The sequence below is a fragment of the Marmota flaviventris genome, chromosome 11, assembly GCF_047511675.1.
Source record: "Marmota flaviventris isolate mMarFla1 chromosome 11, mMarFla1.hap1, whole genome shotgun sequence".
NCBI classification, from domain to species: domain Eukaryota; kingdom Metazoa; phylum Chordata; class Mammalia; order Rodentia; family Sciuridae; genus Marmota; species Marmota flaviventris.
In genome coordinates, this window is record NC_092508.1 from 88883265 (window position 1) to 88904267 (window position 21003).

The 21003-nt window shown below is 34.6% G+C and overlaps 1 protein-coding gene across 1 annotated transcript in view; it reads left to right on the top strand.

Annotated features, from left to right (window-relative positions):
* Lrp1b (LDL receptor related protein 1B) overlaps positions 1 to 21003 on the top strand; it is a 1514976-nt gene that overhangs the window by 1151291 nt on the left and 342682 nt on the right. Inside the window, exon 43 of the mRNA XM_071619306.1 lies at positions 3078 to 3282. Within this exon, the coding sequence (XP_071475407.1) occupies positions 3078 to 3282 (205 nt within the window). The remainder of the gene's footprint in view (positions 1 to 3077; positions 3283 to 21003) is intronic.

A 21003-nucleotide genomic window follows, 5' to 3' on the forward strand; every position in this document is an offset into this window, starting at 1 on the left:
AATTTAAATGATGAAAAGAAAATAGAAAGATACAATACTATGCTGGAAAATGTAGAGTGAAGAAGATCTTAATGCAGAGCTGATTGGAATTATAAATTTAAAACAAAGCTATTAATATATACACACAAAAGAAGTAAAAGAGGTTTCTTTTTTTCACTTTAATGAAACAAATTTAAGAATAGGACATCTTCAATTGAAACACAAAGAAAACAAACAGTAAAAAGGAAAACAAACTTTGTGAACAGATATGTTATCAACATTAGGTAAACAGTAGTCTATATCTGTTGGCTGATATATGGAGCAGATATTTAAAATAAGATTTGTGAGAAATTTACAACACTAAATGTACCTTACTGAGTGAATAGGATAAAACAAAGTAGAACAAAAAGGGAATTTGGGGGCAGATGTCATAAAGGAAGCAGTTATACAGAAAACTGAAGCACAAAGCACAGGTTAGGCAGAACAACAATACACATTTATGGTATTTTTTTCTCAACAATGTAGCAAGTTTTTTTTTTTTTTTTTAAGTTGTAAATGAACATACCTTTGTTTTATTTATTTTTATGTGGTGCTAAGGATTGAACCCAATAAATATCTCATACATGCTAGGCAAGTGCTCTACCACTGAGCTACAGCCCCAGCCCCTCAAGATTGTTTCTTAAATAGAAAATCCTTTTTTTTTTCAATGAAATAAATAAGCAAAGCTCTGACCAGTCCAGCATTAACTAAGCAGAAATAGAAGAGTCCTTTTAGACATGGTGAAGAGGAATTGAAGAATAAACAGCAATGACATATAACCACTGACCCTGACCTCTTGTCAGAAGAAAGGACTAGATAAATTACTCAGTGTGAAATAATTATGAATCTGGGCTGGAAGTAAAATTAGATTTAATTCACTTAATTGAACACCAACTTATACATAAAACTCTGAAGCTGAGGGGCAAATAGACTCCTCAGGCAGCTTTGATGACTTAGTTCAGATGAACACAGGCCTTGTGATGCTCTGGCAGAGCCATCTCTATTCACAAAACTGTTGGGTCGCCAAGCAACTTATTCTGAGTTAATTACGCTTACCTCAGCGGTTCACCAATAGAATCTCAGGACTCTAATAAATGTCCTTACAGAAAGAATAAAAGAATTGGTTAAAGGACTGTCTGACTCAATTTTGGAATGAACACAGGGAAATCACTCAAAATATTTTATAAATACATAGTTTGAATTGCTAAGTGCTTTATCCTAAAACTATTTATTTATATACACTAAAATTTACACTTTTATCTTGCATGTAGTACAATGTATATTAGAATTACTAAACATGCTAAAATATTTTAACTGGAATATTATTTGAAATTAAAGTTTAAGGATAGAGAAGACATTTTTATCGTCATGTATATCAATGAGACTTTCAGAGGCTTATTATATGTTATTTAGCAGAAAATTTTAAATAAAATTCTAAATTCTGATTGAAAGATAGACACCTTGAGTTCAAAACTTTGCTTAGATCCTAGTTATTTGTACAAAATTTAAATACATAAGCTCTTTGGATCTCTGTGCATTCTCATTTGAGAATTGAAGAGGTGAAGTGATAAGAAAATTAATGCCTCCAAAATTCTCTAATTCTAAAGCTAACAATTTAAGAAAACAACACAGATTGTCAGTTTAATACCTCATATTACATGGGTAACTTTTTAAATGTTTTAATTAATGAAATATTTCATTTTAAATGTAAAATTTATGAGTAAAATTGCAAACAATTTAAGAAAATAGAAATTTACTAATTCATAGGACAGAATATTTTTGACAGCTGGTCACTTAGAATATTTTTGTATTCTCTAAAATAGATGAAAATTAAACTAAATATTTTAATAAAGAGTAAAGATGACTTTGTTTTCTTTAATGGATATGGATTGTTTTTAAATTATCAAGTAGCTATTGAGAACTTGATTATTTTCCAATAATAAGTTTTTATTTTTCAGAATACTCAAATAAAAACACATGTTGTATAATTGTGTTGACTATAAGTTGAAATTGCCTTTAGATGATTACATATAGGAATAATTTAGTACATGTATATAATCTTGCTGTAAATACTAAATGTTACATGGTAGTTTTCTTTGTGACTATTAGGCATGAGGTTTTTTTTTTTTTTTTTTTTTTTTTTCAGATTTTTAAAGCAGAAAACCTACCATCCTCATTCCCTTCCATCTTCTCTCCTTCTCTCTTTAAGCACCAAGAACCTAACTTCAAATAAACTCTTAGGGACAACTCAATAGATAAAACAGGAAAATGAGAACCAATTTCAGTAAAAATATGGCTTGGAGACTATAACCTGACAGCCTTTGTACTCTCCCAGAGAATTCTAATGGTATCCATAGAATCCTAGCTCTTCTACAAGTATCAATTCACAAGCACAGATTTAAAACATTTTGTAAAACCTACAAGCAGCAGATGCTGTCTTTAAGGATTTGAGAGCCACCCCTAAAATTCCAGAAACAACATTATAATTCTTAAATCAACTAAGGGAGGAAAGAAAAAAATATAGAGAAATACGCAAGTTTGGTAATTATTTTTTCTTTAAAAAAACATATAAAGAAGAATGTAGAATATAAAAAGCAAAGCTAGAAGTGAAGAGGGATTTTGATTTTCATTAATTATAGAAGAAAATATAGTTAGCAAAGCTATCCAAAAGGGATCATACTAGATCTGCTTAAATGTGATATTGATAAATTATGCCACATTTGCAGTCCATAGTAAATTTAATATTACTATTTTTTACCTGATAAAAATAAATCCTCATTGTGCATCAAACTGACTCAACTTAATTAAATTGTTATTTGAAGGAATGTACAGGATAATTGGTTTTCAGAAATGGTTTCCAAGCTTAGGAACCTGGAAAAAAATGTTCATACAAATATAATATCCACATCTCCTCTTATCACTTGGATTCCTTAAGGGTCATAGAATAGATGCCAAATAAATTTGCCTATTTTAAATAGCTTGGCCTTGCTGTGTTTATATAATGTTTTTACTTTGATGAAAATTTTAATTATTTATTATTATAATTTTAATTTTATTAGTTTAATGTTTTGGACCAACTGGAATGAACAGCATCCAAGTATCATAAGATCTACCCTAACTGGGAAAAATGCTCAAGTGGTTGTCAGTACAGACATACTTACTCCAAATGGACTCACTATCGACCATCGTGCTGAAAAGTTGTATTTCTCAGATGGCAGCTTAGGAAAAATTGAAAGGTGTGAATATGATGGATCCCAGAGACATGTAAGTTAATAGAGAATTTCTATGTTATAGATTTATACAATGATATATTAGAAGAATATTTTCTTTTTACTTTGCTAAAATATGCATATCAAGGAATTTCAAAATAGCTAATTGCTTGAACCAATCCAATTGAATAGCTAATCTATTCAGGACAAGAAACAATCTCTGTGGATATTTTTAAAATTTTCTCCATATGCATTTGCTGCCATAGAGGCATCTGATCTTTTTGTAAACTTTGTTCTGGAGAGACAATAATGGATTTTCTCCTAGTTATTAATTGAACTGGAATTGTTTGAGTGATTTGCATATGCTTCATTGCTATTTATAGCTTTCAAAAATGTGAAATGAAATTGGTTAGTTGCCCAAACACAAAAGAAAATTAGGAAAGAATGAAATGTTTATTTGTATTTGGGTCCTTAAAGCAATCTTAGAAGTTTTGGAGATAGGAGATTCCTCTCAAAGTCAGGCTGATTCTACTGGCAGTCTGTTATCTCAGAATTTCAAATGAAATGTTAGTAGAAGAATCCTATTGTTGTCCCTGGAAAACACATTCTGAGGGTATTCAGGGCACTAAGAATGGATAAATTCAAGTCCCTCCTCTTGATATCACCAGCTATTGGTGAGTAGTCCTGCTTACTCACATTTTGAGTTTGAACATTAGAGAAGCACACTGAGGCAAGCATATAAAGCAGGGTTTATTCAAAAAGGGTTAACAAAGGCTTCTCCCACCAGGGAGAAGGGGGCCATAGTAGTATCCTCTTATCCCCAGAAGCAAGGTATTCTGTCCTTTTTATGTCCTAGGCTTCCTTGGCTCTCCTGTTCTCTTCCCCTAATCTTTCTCCTTCCTGCATAGGTGACTAGGCCCAGGAATGCTTGGTGGGGTGGACAAAAGTGAGAAACAGGTGGGTTGAAGGGGGAAGGGCAGGATGGTGCAGCCCAGGACACATTAATTAACAACTGTATTGATCCCTGTAAGGAGGGGCAATTCCTGGGACAGGTTACCTTAGCAACAGGTTGGAGCAGGGCCAGGTTCTTGATAAGGGGGGAGGAAGGGCTCTGAAGGAATTAACATTCCAATGCCTCAAGGGACAGTCTCCATCTTTCCAGGACTCACTCAAAATTGGCCTGACTCTAATCTGATCTGATTCCATTTACCTATCTGTACTGCCTGTCTGATTCTGGCTTCACTCTTATCCTATGAAGAATAACATTCTTGGAATCTGAAAATGAAAAGAGCTCAGAGGCTTAGACCTAGATGGCTATACCACCCCAGCATTCCTTACCGCCTTACCTCATCCAGGCCCTGCTGGAAGCACAGCAGAAACCCCTCCCTGAATTGAGGAAGGTCTGAAATGGGGCCAGATAGTGAATGTTGTTGGTAGCTTAATGGACCCTATGGTCTCTGTCATAATAAGGGTCTAACATTGCTGAAGCTGAGAGAACATGTAAAAGAATAGGAATGCCAGTATTCCACTAAAATTTTATTTAAAGAAGCAAAGGAGCAACAGAAGATCATGGTTTACTAATTTCTAACATATATGCTTGTGCAGATTTAAATTCAATTTAAGGTGTGTGTGTGTGTGTGTGTGTGTGTGTGTGTGTGAGAGAGAGAGAGGGGGGGGGGGAGGGAGGTGGGGGGCTTTTCTTTAAAAAGGAAGCAGTACATTGATTTACATTATGGTAGAGAGAACTCATCACATTGTGGAGTGGCTCTTATGAGTGGCACTGATAAAGGACAGTACAGTGTTTAAGCAGTACTAGAATAATGGGCTCAGTCTTGATGAGATTTACTTTGTGCAAAAGGCAATAATCTTGAATCAAAGAAACGTACTTAATTCTTGGTCTGTCTTTTACAATTAATGATCATGTGACCTTAGGCAAATTATTTAACCTTTATAATTCTCAGTTTTCTGACATGAGAATTCTCCACCTAAATTTCAGAAGTATTGTGAGAATACAGACAAAAGTATTTGATTCATAATACAGCATAGAAAATCTAAATGAACCTAGGGGTTAATGTTTTTGAAAAAAAACCATGTAAATCTTTTTCTGAATATGATACTATTTTCTTTTATATCTTAAAATTGAAAATGTTTTCACATCTCTCTACAGAAATACTTAGCCTTCAATTTATTTTTTTTTATCAACCTATTCTGCACTCCCATTATTATGCATGGAAATTATAGCTACACTAGGTGATCCAGTGATAAGATGACTAATCCACTTAAATAATTTTGTTTCAAAATTTTAAAAATGTGTCCAGTTGTAATTCCCAAACTAGCAAATTTCTATTTTTGCTGAAAATTCAAAAAAGTATTTTTAAATATTAAAAATTATATTTTTTATGCTTTGTATTTAAAATATTTTAATGAGCACAAAATAATTGCCAATATTTATGAGGCACACTGTGGAATTTCATGAATATATATAAACATATATAATGAACAAGTCAGTGTACTTAACATATCCAGCATCTCAAACATTTTTTTTTTTTTTTTTTGTAGCAAGGATATTCAGAAACCCTCTGTTCTGGTTACTTTTAAGTGTATAATACAGTGTCCTTAGTGATCTTCATCCTGTGGTACAATAGGACACCAGTACTTATTCTTGCTATTTAATTGTAATTGTGTGCCCACTGACCAACTTCTCCCCATCCTCCTTTCCCCCCACCTTCTCCAACTCTATTAGAATAGTAACCATGTTTCTACTCTTTATTTCTGTATGGTTGGCTTTTTCAAATTCCACAAGTCAGTAAGATCATGCAGTATTTGTCTATGTTTGGTTTATTTCACTTTAGATAATATTTGACAAGTACATCTGTTTCCATGAATGTAAGGTTTTCACCATTTTATGGACATACTCTTTTTTGATATATGTACCACATTTTCTTTATCCATTCATTTGCTCATAAACAGATTGGTTCCAAATATTGGCTATTGTGAAGAGCATACTGCAGTATGTATGGAGCTCTCTCTCTGACATGATTTCATTTCCTTTAGATAAATACCCAGTGGTAGGATTTTGGGATAAGTTGATTGCTCTATTTCAAATTTTGAGAGTGAATCTCTATACTCTTTTCCCTAATGGCTGTATAAATTCCCCCAAGGGTATATAAAAGTTCCCATTTTTTTCCTTCCATGCCAGATTTTTTATTTTGGAATTTTGATAATAGCAATTTTAATTGTAAGGGTCCGGCGAACGACGGAGGAGGAGACCACCAAGAGACCGACTCATGCAACCGCAGAAGGGGGTTTATTGAGAATCCAGCGCGCTGGGGCTCCGTGCTCACTCAACAAGGGAGAGCAGCCCAGAGCCCCGAGCAGGGGTTGAGCAGTGCTTAAGTACACTTTTTGGGGAGGGCGGGGACTTTACATACATCACAGTCTCCTTTAACAAATCACCATACACCGCGGGAAAATCAAACAACAATTCTTAGACATGATTAGTACATTCATTGGCGGGAACAGGTCGGGCGGGAAGGGGGGGTACATTCAAACTGATTGGTTTGGGCCCTGAATGCCTACGTGCCAAACTTCACAGGGTCCAGGTTATTTATCTACTGGACAGTCCCGGGAATTGTTTTAACAGCTACAGGAATTTCAGGTTTTGGGTGTAGCATAGGAACTTAACAATACCTGGTCCTTTACATTTTAACTCAGGCTTTGCAGCTTAGAAACTTTACAATACCCGGTCTTTTACACTTTAACTTCAATTTCTTTTACTCTTACATAATTAGTGTTACCGCTGTTGACCTGTGACGAGTCCTTGTTTCCCCAATGTTGAAGAATAGCACCAAAGAAGCACACCGAGGCAAGGTCAGAGTAGAAATTAGAAGTTTATTAAAGGACAGCAGAAAAGACTTCTCCCGGAGGAAGAAGGGGACCCAAGAGGTGGAATCCATGGAAGTGCGGTTGTCTCCCCTTTTTATAGTTTTGGTGATGGAATGTAAGGGGAAAGGGTTAGGACACAGGTGGGCCAAAAGGGCAGGAAGGACTTAATTATCACTTTTTGGGATGGGCTTATCACTTCTCTAGGATGGGCTATCTCCAAATCTGTTGGGGGCTGTTTCCTGGGTTGCATTAACATTTCTTTGGGGTGGACTTTGGCCTAGGGCCTTTCTGGGACTTCATTAACATTCCATGAGTTGTCCTGCATTTCCCGGAATCATTGTCAGCATGGCCTCCATTTTAGATTTCACTCGATATTAGACCAGATTTACCTAACTACACTGACTACCTAACTTTAAATCTGGCTTCATTAGGATGAAGTGATATCACAGTATAGTTTTGATTTGCATTCCCCTGATGATTAATAATGTTGAACATTCTCATATACCTGTTTGCCATTTGTATGTCTAATTTTGAGAAATATCTACTTGGGTATTTTGTCCATTTTTAAACCAGATTATTAATTTTGTTATAGAATTAGTTTAATTCCTTATATATTCTGGGTAGTAACACTGTCAAATATATAGTTTAAAGATATTTTCTCTCATTCTGTGTCTTAGCCTCTCATTCTGTTGATTGTGTCCTACCTTGTGCAGTAACTCTGCCAACACCAGGCTGTTATGTTCACTACAGCTTTGTAGGATGTTTTCAAGTTAGGTAGTGTGAGGCCTCCAGTTTTGTTCTTCACTCTCAATATGGCTTTTTGTATTCAGGGTCTTTTATGGTTTCACAGAAATTGTACAACTATTTTCTTTTTCTATGTCTTTGAAGATATTATAGGATAGGACTGCATTGGATCTGAAGATTGTTTTGGGTAGTATAGACATTGTGAATTCTTCCAATTCATGTACCTTGACTATTTTTCCATTTACTTGTAATGCAATTTTAATTTTTGTAGTTCTGTAGTTTTCACTGTAGAGTTCTTTCTCTCCTTGACTAAATACATTCCTGGGATTTGATTTTTTTTTTTTTTTAATATATATTGTAAACAGGATTGCTTTCTTGTTTCCTTTTTCAGGTAGTATAGAACCTCAACTGATTTTATTATGTTAATTTTGTGTTCTGTAACTTGTCAAATTAGTTTGTTCATCCAAAAGTGGCCTTTTGTTTGTTTCATTTTCTGGACTCTCTTAGAGTTTTAGTTATTTAAACCATACAAACATATCATCTGCAAAAAGGAGCAATTTGACTTCTTCCTTTCCATTGTGGATGAACTTTATTTCTTTCTGTTACCTAATTACTGTATCTAAGACCTCCAGCCCTATAAGAATAAAAGCAGTGGAACTGGGCATTATTGTCTTCTTTTAGATATTAAAAAAAATTCAATTTAAAAATGTCCTTATGTGGTATGATATTAACTGGTATGTCCTCTTTTGCTATGGTGCATTTCCTCTAGACCATTTGTTTATTTTTGCTTTTGTTGCCTATACTTTTGAGTTCTTATTTAAAACATCTTTGCCCATAGAAGTATAATGAAGTATTTTATTTTTTCTTCTAGAAGTTTGTTCATCATTTTTGTCATGAAAAAAATAATAAAAACGTATATGTGTGTTTTGTTTTTTTTTTTAACCTAAAGCTCTTGTTAATGCAGAAATAGTCAGAGGTAAATAATTAGATTATGAGAATTGTTATGTAGTCAGTTCATCCTAGTTGGAAGGGACTGACTGGGTGGTAACTGTAGGCAGGTGGGGTATGGGGAAGAGGTGGGTCACTGGGGTTATTCCCTTGAGGGGTGTACCTTCCCTATAATCACATCCCTTTCTGTCTCTGCTTCCTGATCCCACCATAAGATGAAAAATTTCCCTCTGGAACCTTCATTCCCCATGATGTTCTGCTTTACCTCAGACCAAGGGCAAAGGACTCATAGTCTCCCTCTATGAACGGAGGGAGACCTTTGCCACCATGAAGAGACCATGAACCTCAAATAGACTCTCCCTTCACTAAGTGGTTCTTGTTGGGTATTAAATCAGCAATGAGGCTGGGGATATAGCTCAGTTGGTAGAGTGCTTACCTTGCATGCATAAGGCTCTGGGTTCCCAGCACCATAAAAAAAAAAAAAAAAAAGAAAGAAAGAAAAAAGAAAAAAATCACAGCAATGTAAAACTAACCAAAACAATCAGTATTGCCTCATCTTTATTGACATTATTATGGTTTAGATATTTGGTTTCTCCCCAAAACTCATGTGTGGGACAACACCATACTATTAAGAGGTAAAATGATTTGGTTATGAGAGCGTTAATCTAATCAGTGCATTAATTCAGATGACTAGATTTACTGAGTGATGACTATAGGCAGATAGGGAGTGGCTGGAGGGGGTGGGTCAGTAAGGATGTGCTTTTTGGGTTTATATTTCATGATTGTTGAGGGGAGCTCTGTCTCTACTCTCTGGTGGCCATGACATGAGCTACTTTCCTACACCACACCCTTCTGCCAAGATGTTGTGCTTCACCTTGGAAGCCAGTCATCTCTGGACTAAGATCACTGTAACAATAAGTGCTAAATAAACTTTTCCTTCTCTAAAATTGTTCTCAGGTCTTATGGTCACAGCAGAGAAAAAAAAAACTAACCAAAACAGTCAAAAAGTTTGAATTTTTAAATTTGTTCTTTTTAGTTATATATGGCAGTAGAATGTATTTTGACATATCATACATATAACACATACGGAGTATAACTCCCATTCTTGTGGTTGTACATGATGTAGAGTTACATTGGTAGTGTGTTCATATATGAATATAGGAATGTTATGCCTGATTCCTTCTATTGTCTTGCCCATATCCATCCCCTGCCTTCCCCTCATTCACTCCACTCCAATCCTTGAACCTCTACTCCTCCCTCTGCCTCACTATTGTAAGTCAGCATTCACATATCAGAGAGAACATTAATTCAGCCTTTGTTTTTTGGGGGATTGGCTTATTACATTTAGCATGATAGTCTCCAGTGCCATCCATTTACTGACAAATGACATAATTTCATTCTTCTTTATGGCTTAGTAATATTCCATTGCATGTATATATACCACAGTTTGTTTATCTGTTCATCTGTTGTTCACCTAGTTTGGTTCCATATCTTAGCTATTGTGAATTAAGCTGCTATGAACATTGATATGGATTTATCACTATAGTATGCTGATTTTAAGTCACCAAGATATACGCCAAGGAGTGGGATAACTGGGTCAAATGGTTGTTCCATTCCAAGTTTTCTGAGAAATCTCTATACTGCTTTCTAGAGTGGTTACACCAATTTGTAATCCCACTACCAATGTACTAGTGTACCTTTCTCACTACATCCTTGCCAACACTTATTGTTGCTTGGATTTTTTTATAATTGCCATTCTGACTGGATTGGGATGGAATCTCAGTGTAGTTTTAATTTGCCTTTCTTTAATTTCTAGTGATGTTGAAAATTTTTCATGTATTTATTGCCCATTCATATTTCTTCTTCTGTCAAACATCTGTTCAGTTCCTTTGATTGGGTTATTTGGTTTTTGTTGTTGTTGTTGTTGTTTGAGCTTTTTATATATCCTGGAGATAAATGTTCCTCTAAGGTGAAGATGGCAAAGATTTTATTCCATTCTGTAAAGCCATCTCTTTATGTTCTTGATTGTTTCCCTTGCTGCGAAGAAGTTTTTTTTTTTTTTGTTTTTGTTCTTGTTTTTAATTTTGTTACTACCCCACACTTATTGATTTTCGATTTTACTTCTTGTGCTCTAGGAGTCCTGTTTAGGAATTCAGTTTGTTAGCTGACATGATGGAAAGTTGGGCCTACTTTCTCTTGTAGTAAGCACAGTCTCTGGTCTAATGCCTAGGTCAGTGATTTACTTTGAGTAGAGTTTTGTGCAGGGTGAAAGATAGTTGTCTAATTTTATTTTATTACATATGGATTTCCAGTTTTACCAGCACCATTTGTTGAAGAGGATATCTTTTACCCAATGTATGTTTATGGTGCCCCTGTCTTGCATGAGATAACTGTGTTTATGTGGGTTTGCCTTTGTGTCTTCTATTGTATACCATTGGTGTTCATACTATTTTTGTTACTATAACTCTGTAGTATAATACTATAACTCTATACCATAACTCTGTAGGTCTGATATTCTGATGCCCCCTGCTTCACTTTTCTTGCTGAGGATTGCTTTGACTATTCTGGTCCTCAAATTTTTTCAATGAATTTCATGACTGTTTTTATATTTCTATGAAGAATATCACTGAAATTGTAATGGGAATTGCATTAAATCTTTATAGCCCTTTTGGTAGTATGGCTATTTTGACAATATTAATTCTTCCTATTGAAGAAAATGGAATATCTTTCCATTTTCTAATCTCTTCCTCAGTCTCTCTCTGTAGTTTTCATTGTAGAGGTCCTTAACCTCTTTTGTTATATTAATTCCTAAGTATTTTTTTGAGACAATTATGAATGGGATAGTTTTTCTAATTTCCTTTTCAGTTGATTTATCACTGATATATAGGAATGCAAATGATTTATGGGTATTAATTTTGTATCCTTCTACTTTGTTGAATTCATTTATGAGTTATAAAAGTTTTCTGGTAGAATTTTTGGTCTTCTAAACATAGTATTATCTTGTCAACACATAGGGATAGTTTGAGTTCTTTTCCTATTCATATCCCTTTAGTTTCTTTATTCTGTATATTTGCTCTGGCTAGAGTTTCCAGGACTATATTAAATAGAAGTAATAAAAGAGGAAATCCCTGTCTTGTTCCAGTTTTAAGAGAGAATGCTTTCATATTTTCTCCATTTAAAATAATATTGGCCTTGAATTTAGCATGTGTAGCTCTTATAATATTGAGGTATGTTCCTACTATCCCTAGTTTTTCTAATGTGTTTTTTTTAAAAGAGAGAGAGAGAGAGAAATTTTTTAATATTTATTTTTCAATTTTCAGCAAACACAACATCTTTTTTTAAAATTTTTTATGTGGTGCTGAGGATCAAACCCAACAACCTGCGCATGTCAGGTGAGTGCGTTACCGCTTGAGCCACATCCCCAGCCCCTTTTCTAGTGTTTTGAACATGAAGGAATGCTGTATTTTGTCAAATGATTTTTCTCCATCTAATGAGAGGATCATGTGACTCTTGGCATTAAGCCTATTGATGTTATGAATTACATTTATTGATTTCTGGTTTTTTTTTGAACCCATTTTGCATCCCTGGGATAAACACCACTTGATCATGGTGCAAAGTCTTTTTAATATGTTTTTGAATGCAAATTGCCAGTATTTTACTAAGAATTTCTGCATCTATATTCATCAGAGATAATGGTCTGAAATTTTATTTCCTTGATATGTGTGTGTCTGGTTTGGTACCAGGGTGATACTAGCTTCAAAAGTGAATTTGGAAAGATTTCCCCCTTTTCTACTTTATGGAATAATTTGGAGAGGATTGGTGTTAGTACTTGATGGTCTGATAGAACTTGACTGAGAAACCATCTGGCCTTGGGCTTTTCTTTGTTGGTAAGCTTTTGATGGTGTCTTCAATTTAATTGCTTAAAATTGATCTCCTCCTGATTCATTTTGGGTTGCTCATATGTCTCTAGAAATTTGATGATGTCTTTAAGATTATCTATTTTATTGGAATATGAATTTTCTTTTTTTTTTGAGTTTCAAGTTTATTTTTTTATTTTATTTTTTTTATTGGTTGTTCAAAACATTACAAAGCTCTTGACATATCATATTTCATACATTAGATTCGAGTGGGTTATGAACTCCCATTTTTACCTCAAATACAGATTGCAGAATCACATCGGTTACACATCCAGATTTTTACATAATGCCATATTAGTAACTGTTGTATTCTGCTACCTTTCCTATCCTCTACTATCCCCCCTCCTCTCCCCTCCCATCTTCTCTCTCTACCCCATCTACTGTAATTCATTTCTCTCCTTGTTTTTTTTTTTTCCCCATTCCCCTCCCAACCTCTTATATGTAATTTTGTATAACAATGAGGGTCTCCTTCCATTTCCATGCAATTTCCCTTTTCTCTCCCTTTCCCTCCCACCTCATGTCTCTGTTTAATGTTAATCTTTTTCTCCTGCTCTTCCTCCCTGCTCTGTTCTTAGTTGCTCTCATTATATCAAAGAAGACATTTGGCATTTGTTTTTTAGGGATTGGCTAGCTTCATTTAGCATAATCTGCTCTGGTGCCATCCATTTCCCTGCAAATTCCACGATTTTGTCATTTTTTAGTGCTGCGTAATACTCCATGGTGTATAAATGCCACATTTTTATATCCATTCATCTGTTGAAGGGCATCTGGGTTGGTTCCACAGTCTAGCTATCGTGAATTGTGCTGCTATGAACATCGATGTGGCAGTATCCCTGTAGTATGCTCTTTTAAGGTCTTCAGGGAATAGTCCGAGAAGGGCAATAGCTGGGTCAAATGGTGGTTCCATTCCCAGCATTCCCAGGAATGTCCATACTGCTTTCCAAATTGGCCGCACCAATTTTCAGTCCCACCAGCAATGTACAAGAGTACCCTTTTCCCCACATCCTCGCCAGCTCTTGTTGTTGTTTGACTTCATAATGGCTGCCAATCTTACTGGAGTGAGATGGTATCTTAGGGTGGTTTTGATTTGCATTTCTCTGACTGCTAGAGATGGTGAGCATTTTTTCATGTACTTGTTGATTGATTGTATGTCCTCCTCTGAGAAGTGTCTGTTCAGGTCTTTGGCCCATTTGTTGATTGGGTTATTTGTTATCTTATTGTCTAATTTTTTGAGTTCTTTGTATACTCTGGATATTAGGGCTGTATCTGAAGTGTGAGGAGTAAAAATTTGTTCCCAGGATGTAGGCTCCCTATTTACCTCTCTTATTGTTTCTCTTGCTGAGAAAAAAACTTTTTAGTTTGAGTAAGTCCCATTTGTTGATTCTAGTTATTAACTCTTGTGCTATGGGTGTCCTATTAAGGAATTTGGAGCCCGACCTCACAATATGTAGATCGGAGCCAACTTTTTCTTCTATCAGACGCAGAGTCTCTGATTTGATATCAACCTCCTTGATCCATTTTGAGTTAACTTTTGTGCATGGCGAGAGGAGGGGATTCAGTTTCATTTTGTTGCATATGGATTTCCAGTTTTCCCAACACCATTTGTTGAAGATGCTATCCTTCCTCCATTGTATGCTTTTAGCCCCTTTATCAAATATAAGATAGTTGTAACTTTGTGGATTAGTCTCTGTGTCCTCTATTCTGTACCATTGGTCCACCCGCCTGTTTTGGTACCAGTACCATGCTGTTTTTGTTACTATGCTCTGTAGTATAGTTTGAAGTCTGGTATCGCTATGCCGCCTGATTCACACTTCCTGCTTAGAGTTGCTTTTGCTATTCTGGGTCTTTTATTTTTCCATATGAATTTCATGATTGCTATATCTATTTCTATAAGAAATGCCATTGGGATTTTGATTGGCATTGCATTAAACCTATAGAGAACTTTTGGTAATATTGCCATTTTGATGATGTTAGTTCTGCCTATCCATGAACAGGGTATATTTTTCCATCTTCTAAGATCTTCTTCTATTTCTCTCTTTAGGATTCTGTAGTTTTCATTGTATAAATCTTTCACCTCTTTTGTTAGGTTGATTCCCAAGTGTTTTATTTTTTTTGAGGATATTGTGAATGGAGTGTTTTTCCTCATTTCCATTTCAGAAGTTTTGTCGCTGATATACAGAAATGCCTTTGATTTATGCGTGTTGATTTTATATCCTGCCACTTTGCTGAATTCATTTATTAGCTCTAATAGTTTCTTTGTAGACCCTTTTGGGTCTTCTAGTTATAGAATCATGTCTTCCGCAAATAGTGATAATTTAAGTTCTTCTTTTCCTATTTTTATGCCTTTAATTTCTTTCATCTGTCTAATTGCTCTGGCCAGTGTTTCGAGTGGAATATAAATTTTCAAAATAGTTTCTCATTATTATCTGTACTTCAGTTGTGTCTGTTGTGATATTTCTTTTTCACTACAAATTGTAGTAAATTCAGTTTTTTCTCTGTCTCTTTATAGATTGGCTAATGGTTTATTAATTTTATTATTTTTTTCAAAAAAACAACTTTTGTTCTTTCCATTTTTCCTTTTGTTTCAATTTCATTGATTTCAACTCTGATTTTAATTATTTCCTTCTACAGCTTTTGGTGTTGTAATGTTGGGTTATTTATTTGTTGGCTTTCTATTCTTTTATTGAATGAACTCAATGCAATGAACTTTCGTCTTAGCACTGCCTTCACAGAGTCTCAGAGATTTTGATATGTTATATACCACTATTCTTATTTACATTTAAGTGTTTTCTATTTCATACCTGAATTCTTTTGCTATCATTTGTCATTCAACAGTATGTTATTTAGTCTTCAGGTGTTAGAGTAGTTTGTATTTTATATTTTATCATTGATTTCTAATTTTATTCATTGTGATCTGATAGAATACAAGGTACTATCTCTATTTTATTTTTGTATTTTCCAAAATTTGCTTATTTCCTTGAGATACAGTCAATTTTAGAGAAGAATCCATGTGCTACTGAAAATAAAGGTTATTCAGTAATTGATGGAAAAATATTCTGTATATGTCTGTCAAACCTAATTAATAATTGTATTGTTTAGTTCTGTAGCTTTTTAATTTAGTTTTTATTTGGAGGATAATATCCAGTGTTGAGAGAAGTGTGTTTAAAATAACCCAGCATTATTATATTGTGGTATGATTGATTCTTAAAATTGATAAGGGTTTGTTTAATGTACATAGATGCTCCATATTTATTTGGGAGCATAAATATTTATGATTGTTATTTCTTGTCAATGTATGAATATCTTAAACAGCATGAAATGTCCTTCTTTGTCCCTTCTGGTTAAATTTGGCTTAAAGCCCATTTTATCTGATATGAGGATAGAAACCTCCTCTTGTTTGTGAGATCCTTATAAATGATATGCTTTTCCCCCCATTTTTTTATGATTTAGATGTGGTGTACTCCAAGAGGTCATGTGTGAGACAATGCAAGAAGTTTTGGAAGAGAAAGGATTAGATCATAGCTTTAACCAAATCAGTAACTTAATCCCTGATGGGATTAACTGAGTTGTGACTGGAAACAAGGGGGGTGTGACTGGAGGAAGTGGTTCCCTGGGGGGACCACTGCTTCCCGATCAGCATGTGAGCTGCATTCCTCTGACACACTTTTCTGCTATGATATTCAACCTCACTTTGAGCCCCCAAAGAATGGAGCCTGCTGTATATGGATTGAGACCTCTGAAAAAAGTGAACCCCCAAATAAACTTTCTCTCTTTACAATCATTGTGGTTGGTCCTCTCAAGTCACAGCAGTGAAAAAGATGACTAAACACCCATAATTTCACCCTCAGGTTGTGGGTGTCTTTGTCTATGAAGTGAGTATCTTGGAGATAGCATATTGTAGGGTATTGTTTTTTAATCAAATCTGCCAGTGTATGTTCTTTGATTGATGAGATTAGTTCATTTATATTCAATGTTATTAGGAGATATTATTTTTATTCCTTTTCATTTTTATTTATTTTAATTTGAATCACTTTCTCCATTTATTCACTCTTCTTTTAGTGTAGTTCCTCCCTTTGCTGGTTTTAACTTTTATTTTTCATTTCTTCTTCATGAAATATTGAATATATTTTGTAGTGTAAGCTTTCTAGTTGTGAATTCTTTTAACTTTTGTTTATTGTGGGAGGTTTTTATTTCATTCTCAATTCTGAAGCTTCATTGTGCTGGAAATAGTATTCTTGTTTTGGCATCCATTTTCTTTCAGAGCTTGGAATATATTATTCCAAGACCTCCTAGCTTTGGATGTCTAGTTTGAGAGATCAGCTGAGCTCCAGATTGATTTCCCTCTAAATGTTACTTGTCATTTTTCTCTGGGACCCTTTAAAATTCTATCTTTTTTCTGTAATTTGGGCATTTTCATAATAATGTGCCATGGTGTGGGTTATTGTAATTGTTTATTTGGGGTCCTGTGAACCTCCTGTGTTTGATTTTACATTTAATTATTTAGGTTTAGGAAATTTTATATATTACTTCATTGAAAAAATGGTGGATTACTTTGGTTTGTATCTCTGAACCTTCTTCTATCCCAATAAATCTAAAATTTGGTGTTTTCAGGTTATTCCGTATTTCTTAGAAGTTCTGTTCATGGTCCCTAAACATCTTTCTCCACAGTGAACATTTGTTTCCAAGATTCTATATTTTGTCTTAATTTCCTCAAACTCTGTCTTCCAAGTGATTTAGTCTGTTGGTGATGCTTTCAATTGAATTTTTAATTTGGTATATTATGATTCCTCCATTTTGAGAATTTCTGCTTTATTTTTTTTCATAATCTCTCTTTATTGAAGTGATCTTTCACATCCTGTATTTTCACTCGGATTTCACTCCTTTAATCATCCTTTGCCTCACAGATCACATTAATTTGTACATTCTAAACTCCTTCTCTGACATTTTTTCTACTGAGGTATTGATGGATTCAGTTTTTGGAGTATCTTGGTTTGTTTTTGGTGATTTGTTCACTTGAATTTTCATGTTTTTTTTTTTTTCCTACCCATCTAACAATATGGATCTGAGGCAGTAGAGTTTTTACAATGAGGATTTATAGTGTCCCTGAAGGTTTCCAGAATCTCACTTTTTAAGGGGAAACAAAAAATAATAACAACAACCAATGCAAATGATATATAGCATTATACCAAATAGTTCCTACTATGATGTCTAGAATTTTAGCTATCACAATAAACATAAATAATATTGTCAGCAATAAAAATAGCATGCTTACAAAAGCGTTTACAATTTGAAATGGTAGACAGGGAGAGAACAGAAGTGATATAGGGTATGATGATTATGAGGGAGGAGGAGAGAAGATAGAAGTAAAAATTTTAAGAAATTTAAGGAAGAGTGAAAGAGAGAATAATAGGCATTGGATATTAGTGGAAGAAGAGAGAAAGAGAATCAAGGGAAACAGGTGAGAGAAAAATATATATGAAGTAAAAATTTAAAAAAAAAAAAATAAAAGAGAACAAAACAAAACCAAAATACATTAACCAAACATCCTAGTCCTCAAAAACTGATCCAAGAAAAATTACTGGCTTCAATAATGCTAGAAATGAAAAAAAAAAAAAACAAAGATGAGTATGTATACATATCTATGAACCATTAAGGTCACAATTAAACAGAGACAATGAAAAAGAAAAATGAAAAAAAAAAGGAGAGAAAAGAAAATCCATTGAAAAGTTAAATAATACTTTCCATTGGAGTTCAAAAGATTCGTAGCTTCTCTTCTTAGCAACTTTAGGTGGGCTCCTCTGGAGCATAATGTTCCACCCTCCAAATTGCTGGAGTGAGAGAGGTAATTCTGAATTCCTGGAGGCAAGGTTTAGGCTTAGGTGGACTCCAGGCTCTTTGCTGAATGCCAGTTGGTCTGGCAATTTTTAATTTAGCACACCTCCAGGGCTCAGCAATTTCCAGTCCATTCTAGAATCCTGTACCTGAGGGATCTCCTGTGGGTTCCACTCTTGTGGAGAAGCCAGTTCTTAGTTTCCTATGTCACCTGTTGTCCCACATTTTCTGGTCTTGGATCAGTCTACAAACTTAATCTCTTCCACCCCACCCTCCACCAAATTCCTGGCCAGACTCATCCTGCAAGCAGACAGACTGGAGAGAGGAGTAGAGCCAGGTGGGTTTCCTCCACCAGTTGTCCCCTGTTTTAAACTCTCTTCATGTTTGATTTTCTCCTGGTCATGCAAGCACACTCTATATTGTGCACTGTGAACTTATTATTCTTGTATTTTGGGCCAAATGTGTTTCCCAGAAATCAGCTTCCTCAGCTGCCAACCCCCTCACTACAGCTGCAAAATGTCTCCTTCCATTGTCCCCTGCATACTGCTGAGGAAGATGGTGACTTCTCTCACAAAAATATTGTGCCATGTGCCTTTTGGTTTAACTGAGCAATGTCCTTGATCTCTAAAGGGTCTGGACACAACTCAGACCTCTTTTATTTTTTATATATATATATATATATATATATATATATATATATATATATATATATATATATAAAATTGTTTTTTGGTTGTAGTTGGATACATTATCTTATTTCATTCTTTTTTTTATATTTACTTTTTAGTTATAGTTGGACACAATGTCTTTATTTACTTATTTTTATGTGGTATTGGGGATAGAACCCAGGGCCTTGACTGTGCTAGGCGAGTGCTCTACCACTGAGCCACAACCCCAGTCAATTCCTTTATCCTTGCACTTTACTCTTAAGCCTTTTGAGTTTTATATCCGCTTACCAATTACTGTACTACCAATCACTATACTACACAGGATATATCACATATATTGATTTGCATATGCTGAATCATGCTTGCATCTCTGGATTGAATCACACTCAAATATGGTGAATGATCTTTATGATATGCTATTGAATTTAGTTTGTTGGATTTTTGCATTTATGCAAAAATCAGGGATATTGACATGTATTATTTTTGTTTTTGTTGTTATGTCTTTGTCAGGTTTTGATATCAGGATGATGTTGACCTCATTGACTACATGATAATGGTACTGGAGGCATGGTGTTAAGCACTTGATATTTTCTCTTATTTTCATAGTCTTTCCATGTGGTTAACATTATTATGACAGCTCTTCTATTACTGATGAGGAAAATTAGGTATAAAGATATTTAGTCACACAGGAACATCTGGTACCAGATGGATCAGAGACAGGTTTCTGCCCGTGGTGGTCTCACTCTAGAACCTGTGTTTTCAACCATCATGACACACATGAAAGTATTTTCATTTAGAGAAGTGGAATTGACAAGGAGCGCAAAATATGTCTATTTCGACATGCCTTGCAACTGCTTTAAATTTGTTCTTTCTTAATTCATACTGTTTTTAAACATGTTTCTTACATAATTTCCAAGGTCAAAACTTTAATTTATTAGTGAGTATGAAACTATGTTTAATAAATTCTGAATTTATTCATATTTATTTCAAAAACAACTTTTGCTCCTTTGAAAAGTAAGATCCCTACTTTATTAGTATACATCACATTATTTAAGGCAAATTTTAGGAAACTTCCTGAACCCAATGAAGAAAACAGCATTCATATTTTAAAGACACATTGCCACTTTGATGGAGAATATCATGCTAAGTGAAATAAACCAATCCCCCCAAAACCAAAGGCTGAATGTTTTATCTGATATGCAGATGCTAATTCACAATGGAGGGGGAGGGAAGAATAGAGTTACATTGGATTCAGTAGAGAGGAATGAAGAGAGGTGAGGTGTATGGAGATAGGAAGGATAATAGAATGAATCTGACATTATTACCCTGTGTACATGTATGACTACACAACTGGTGTGATTCTACATCATGAACAACCAGAAGAATGAAAAGTTATACTCTACTTAGGCATTATGTGTCAAAATACATTCTACTATCATGTATAACTAATTAGAACAATTAAAAAATATTTGTAAAAAAAGCTATCTCAAAATTTATAGAGCTTTTTATTTTCTTCTTGAAAATATTATTTATACATTTTTCTTTATCATGCCGGAACAAACTAATCATTTGAAGATAGTGTCAACAAAGCTCTTTCAAAAGAGGGAGATCAGCATACTCCTGCATTATTGTTTCAGATATGTTACTTAGCTTTTTATTGTTGTGCCCAAAATACCTGACAAGAACAACTTAGGGGAGGAAATGTTTAGTTTGGACTCACAGTTTCAGAGGTTCAGTCCATGGTCAGCAGACTCCATTAGTCTGGGACTGAGGCGAGGTCGA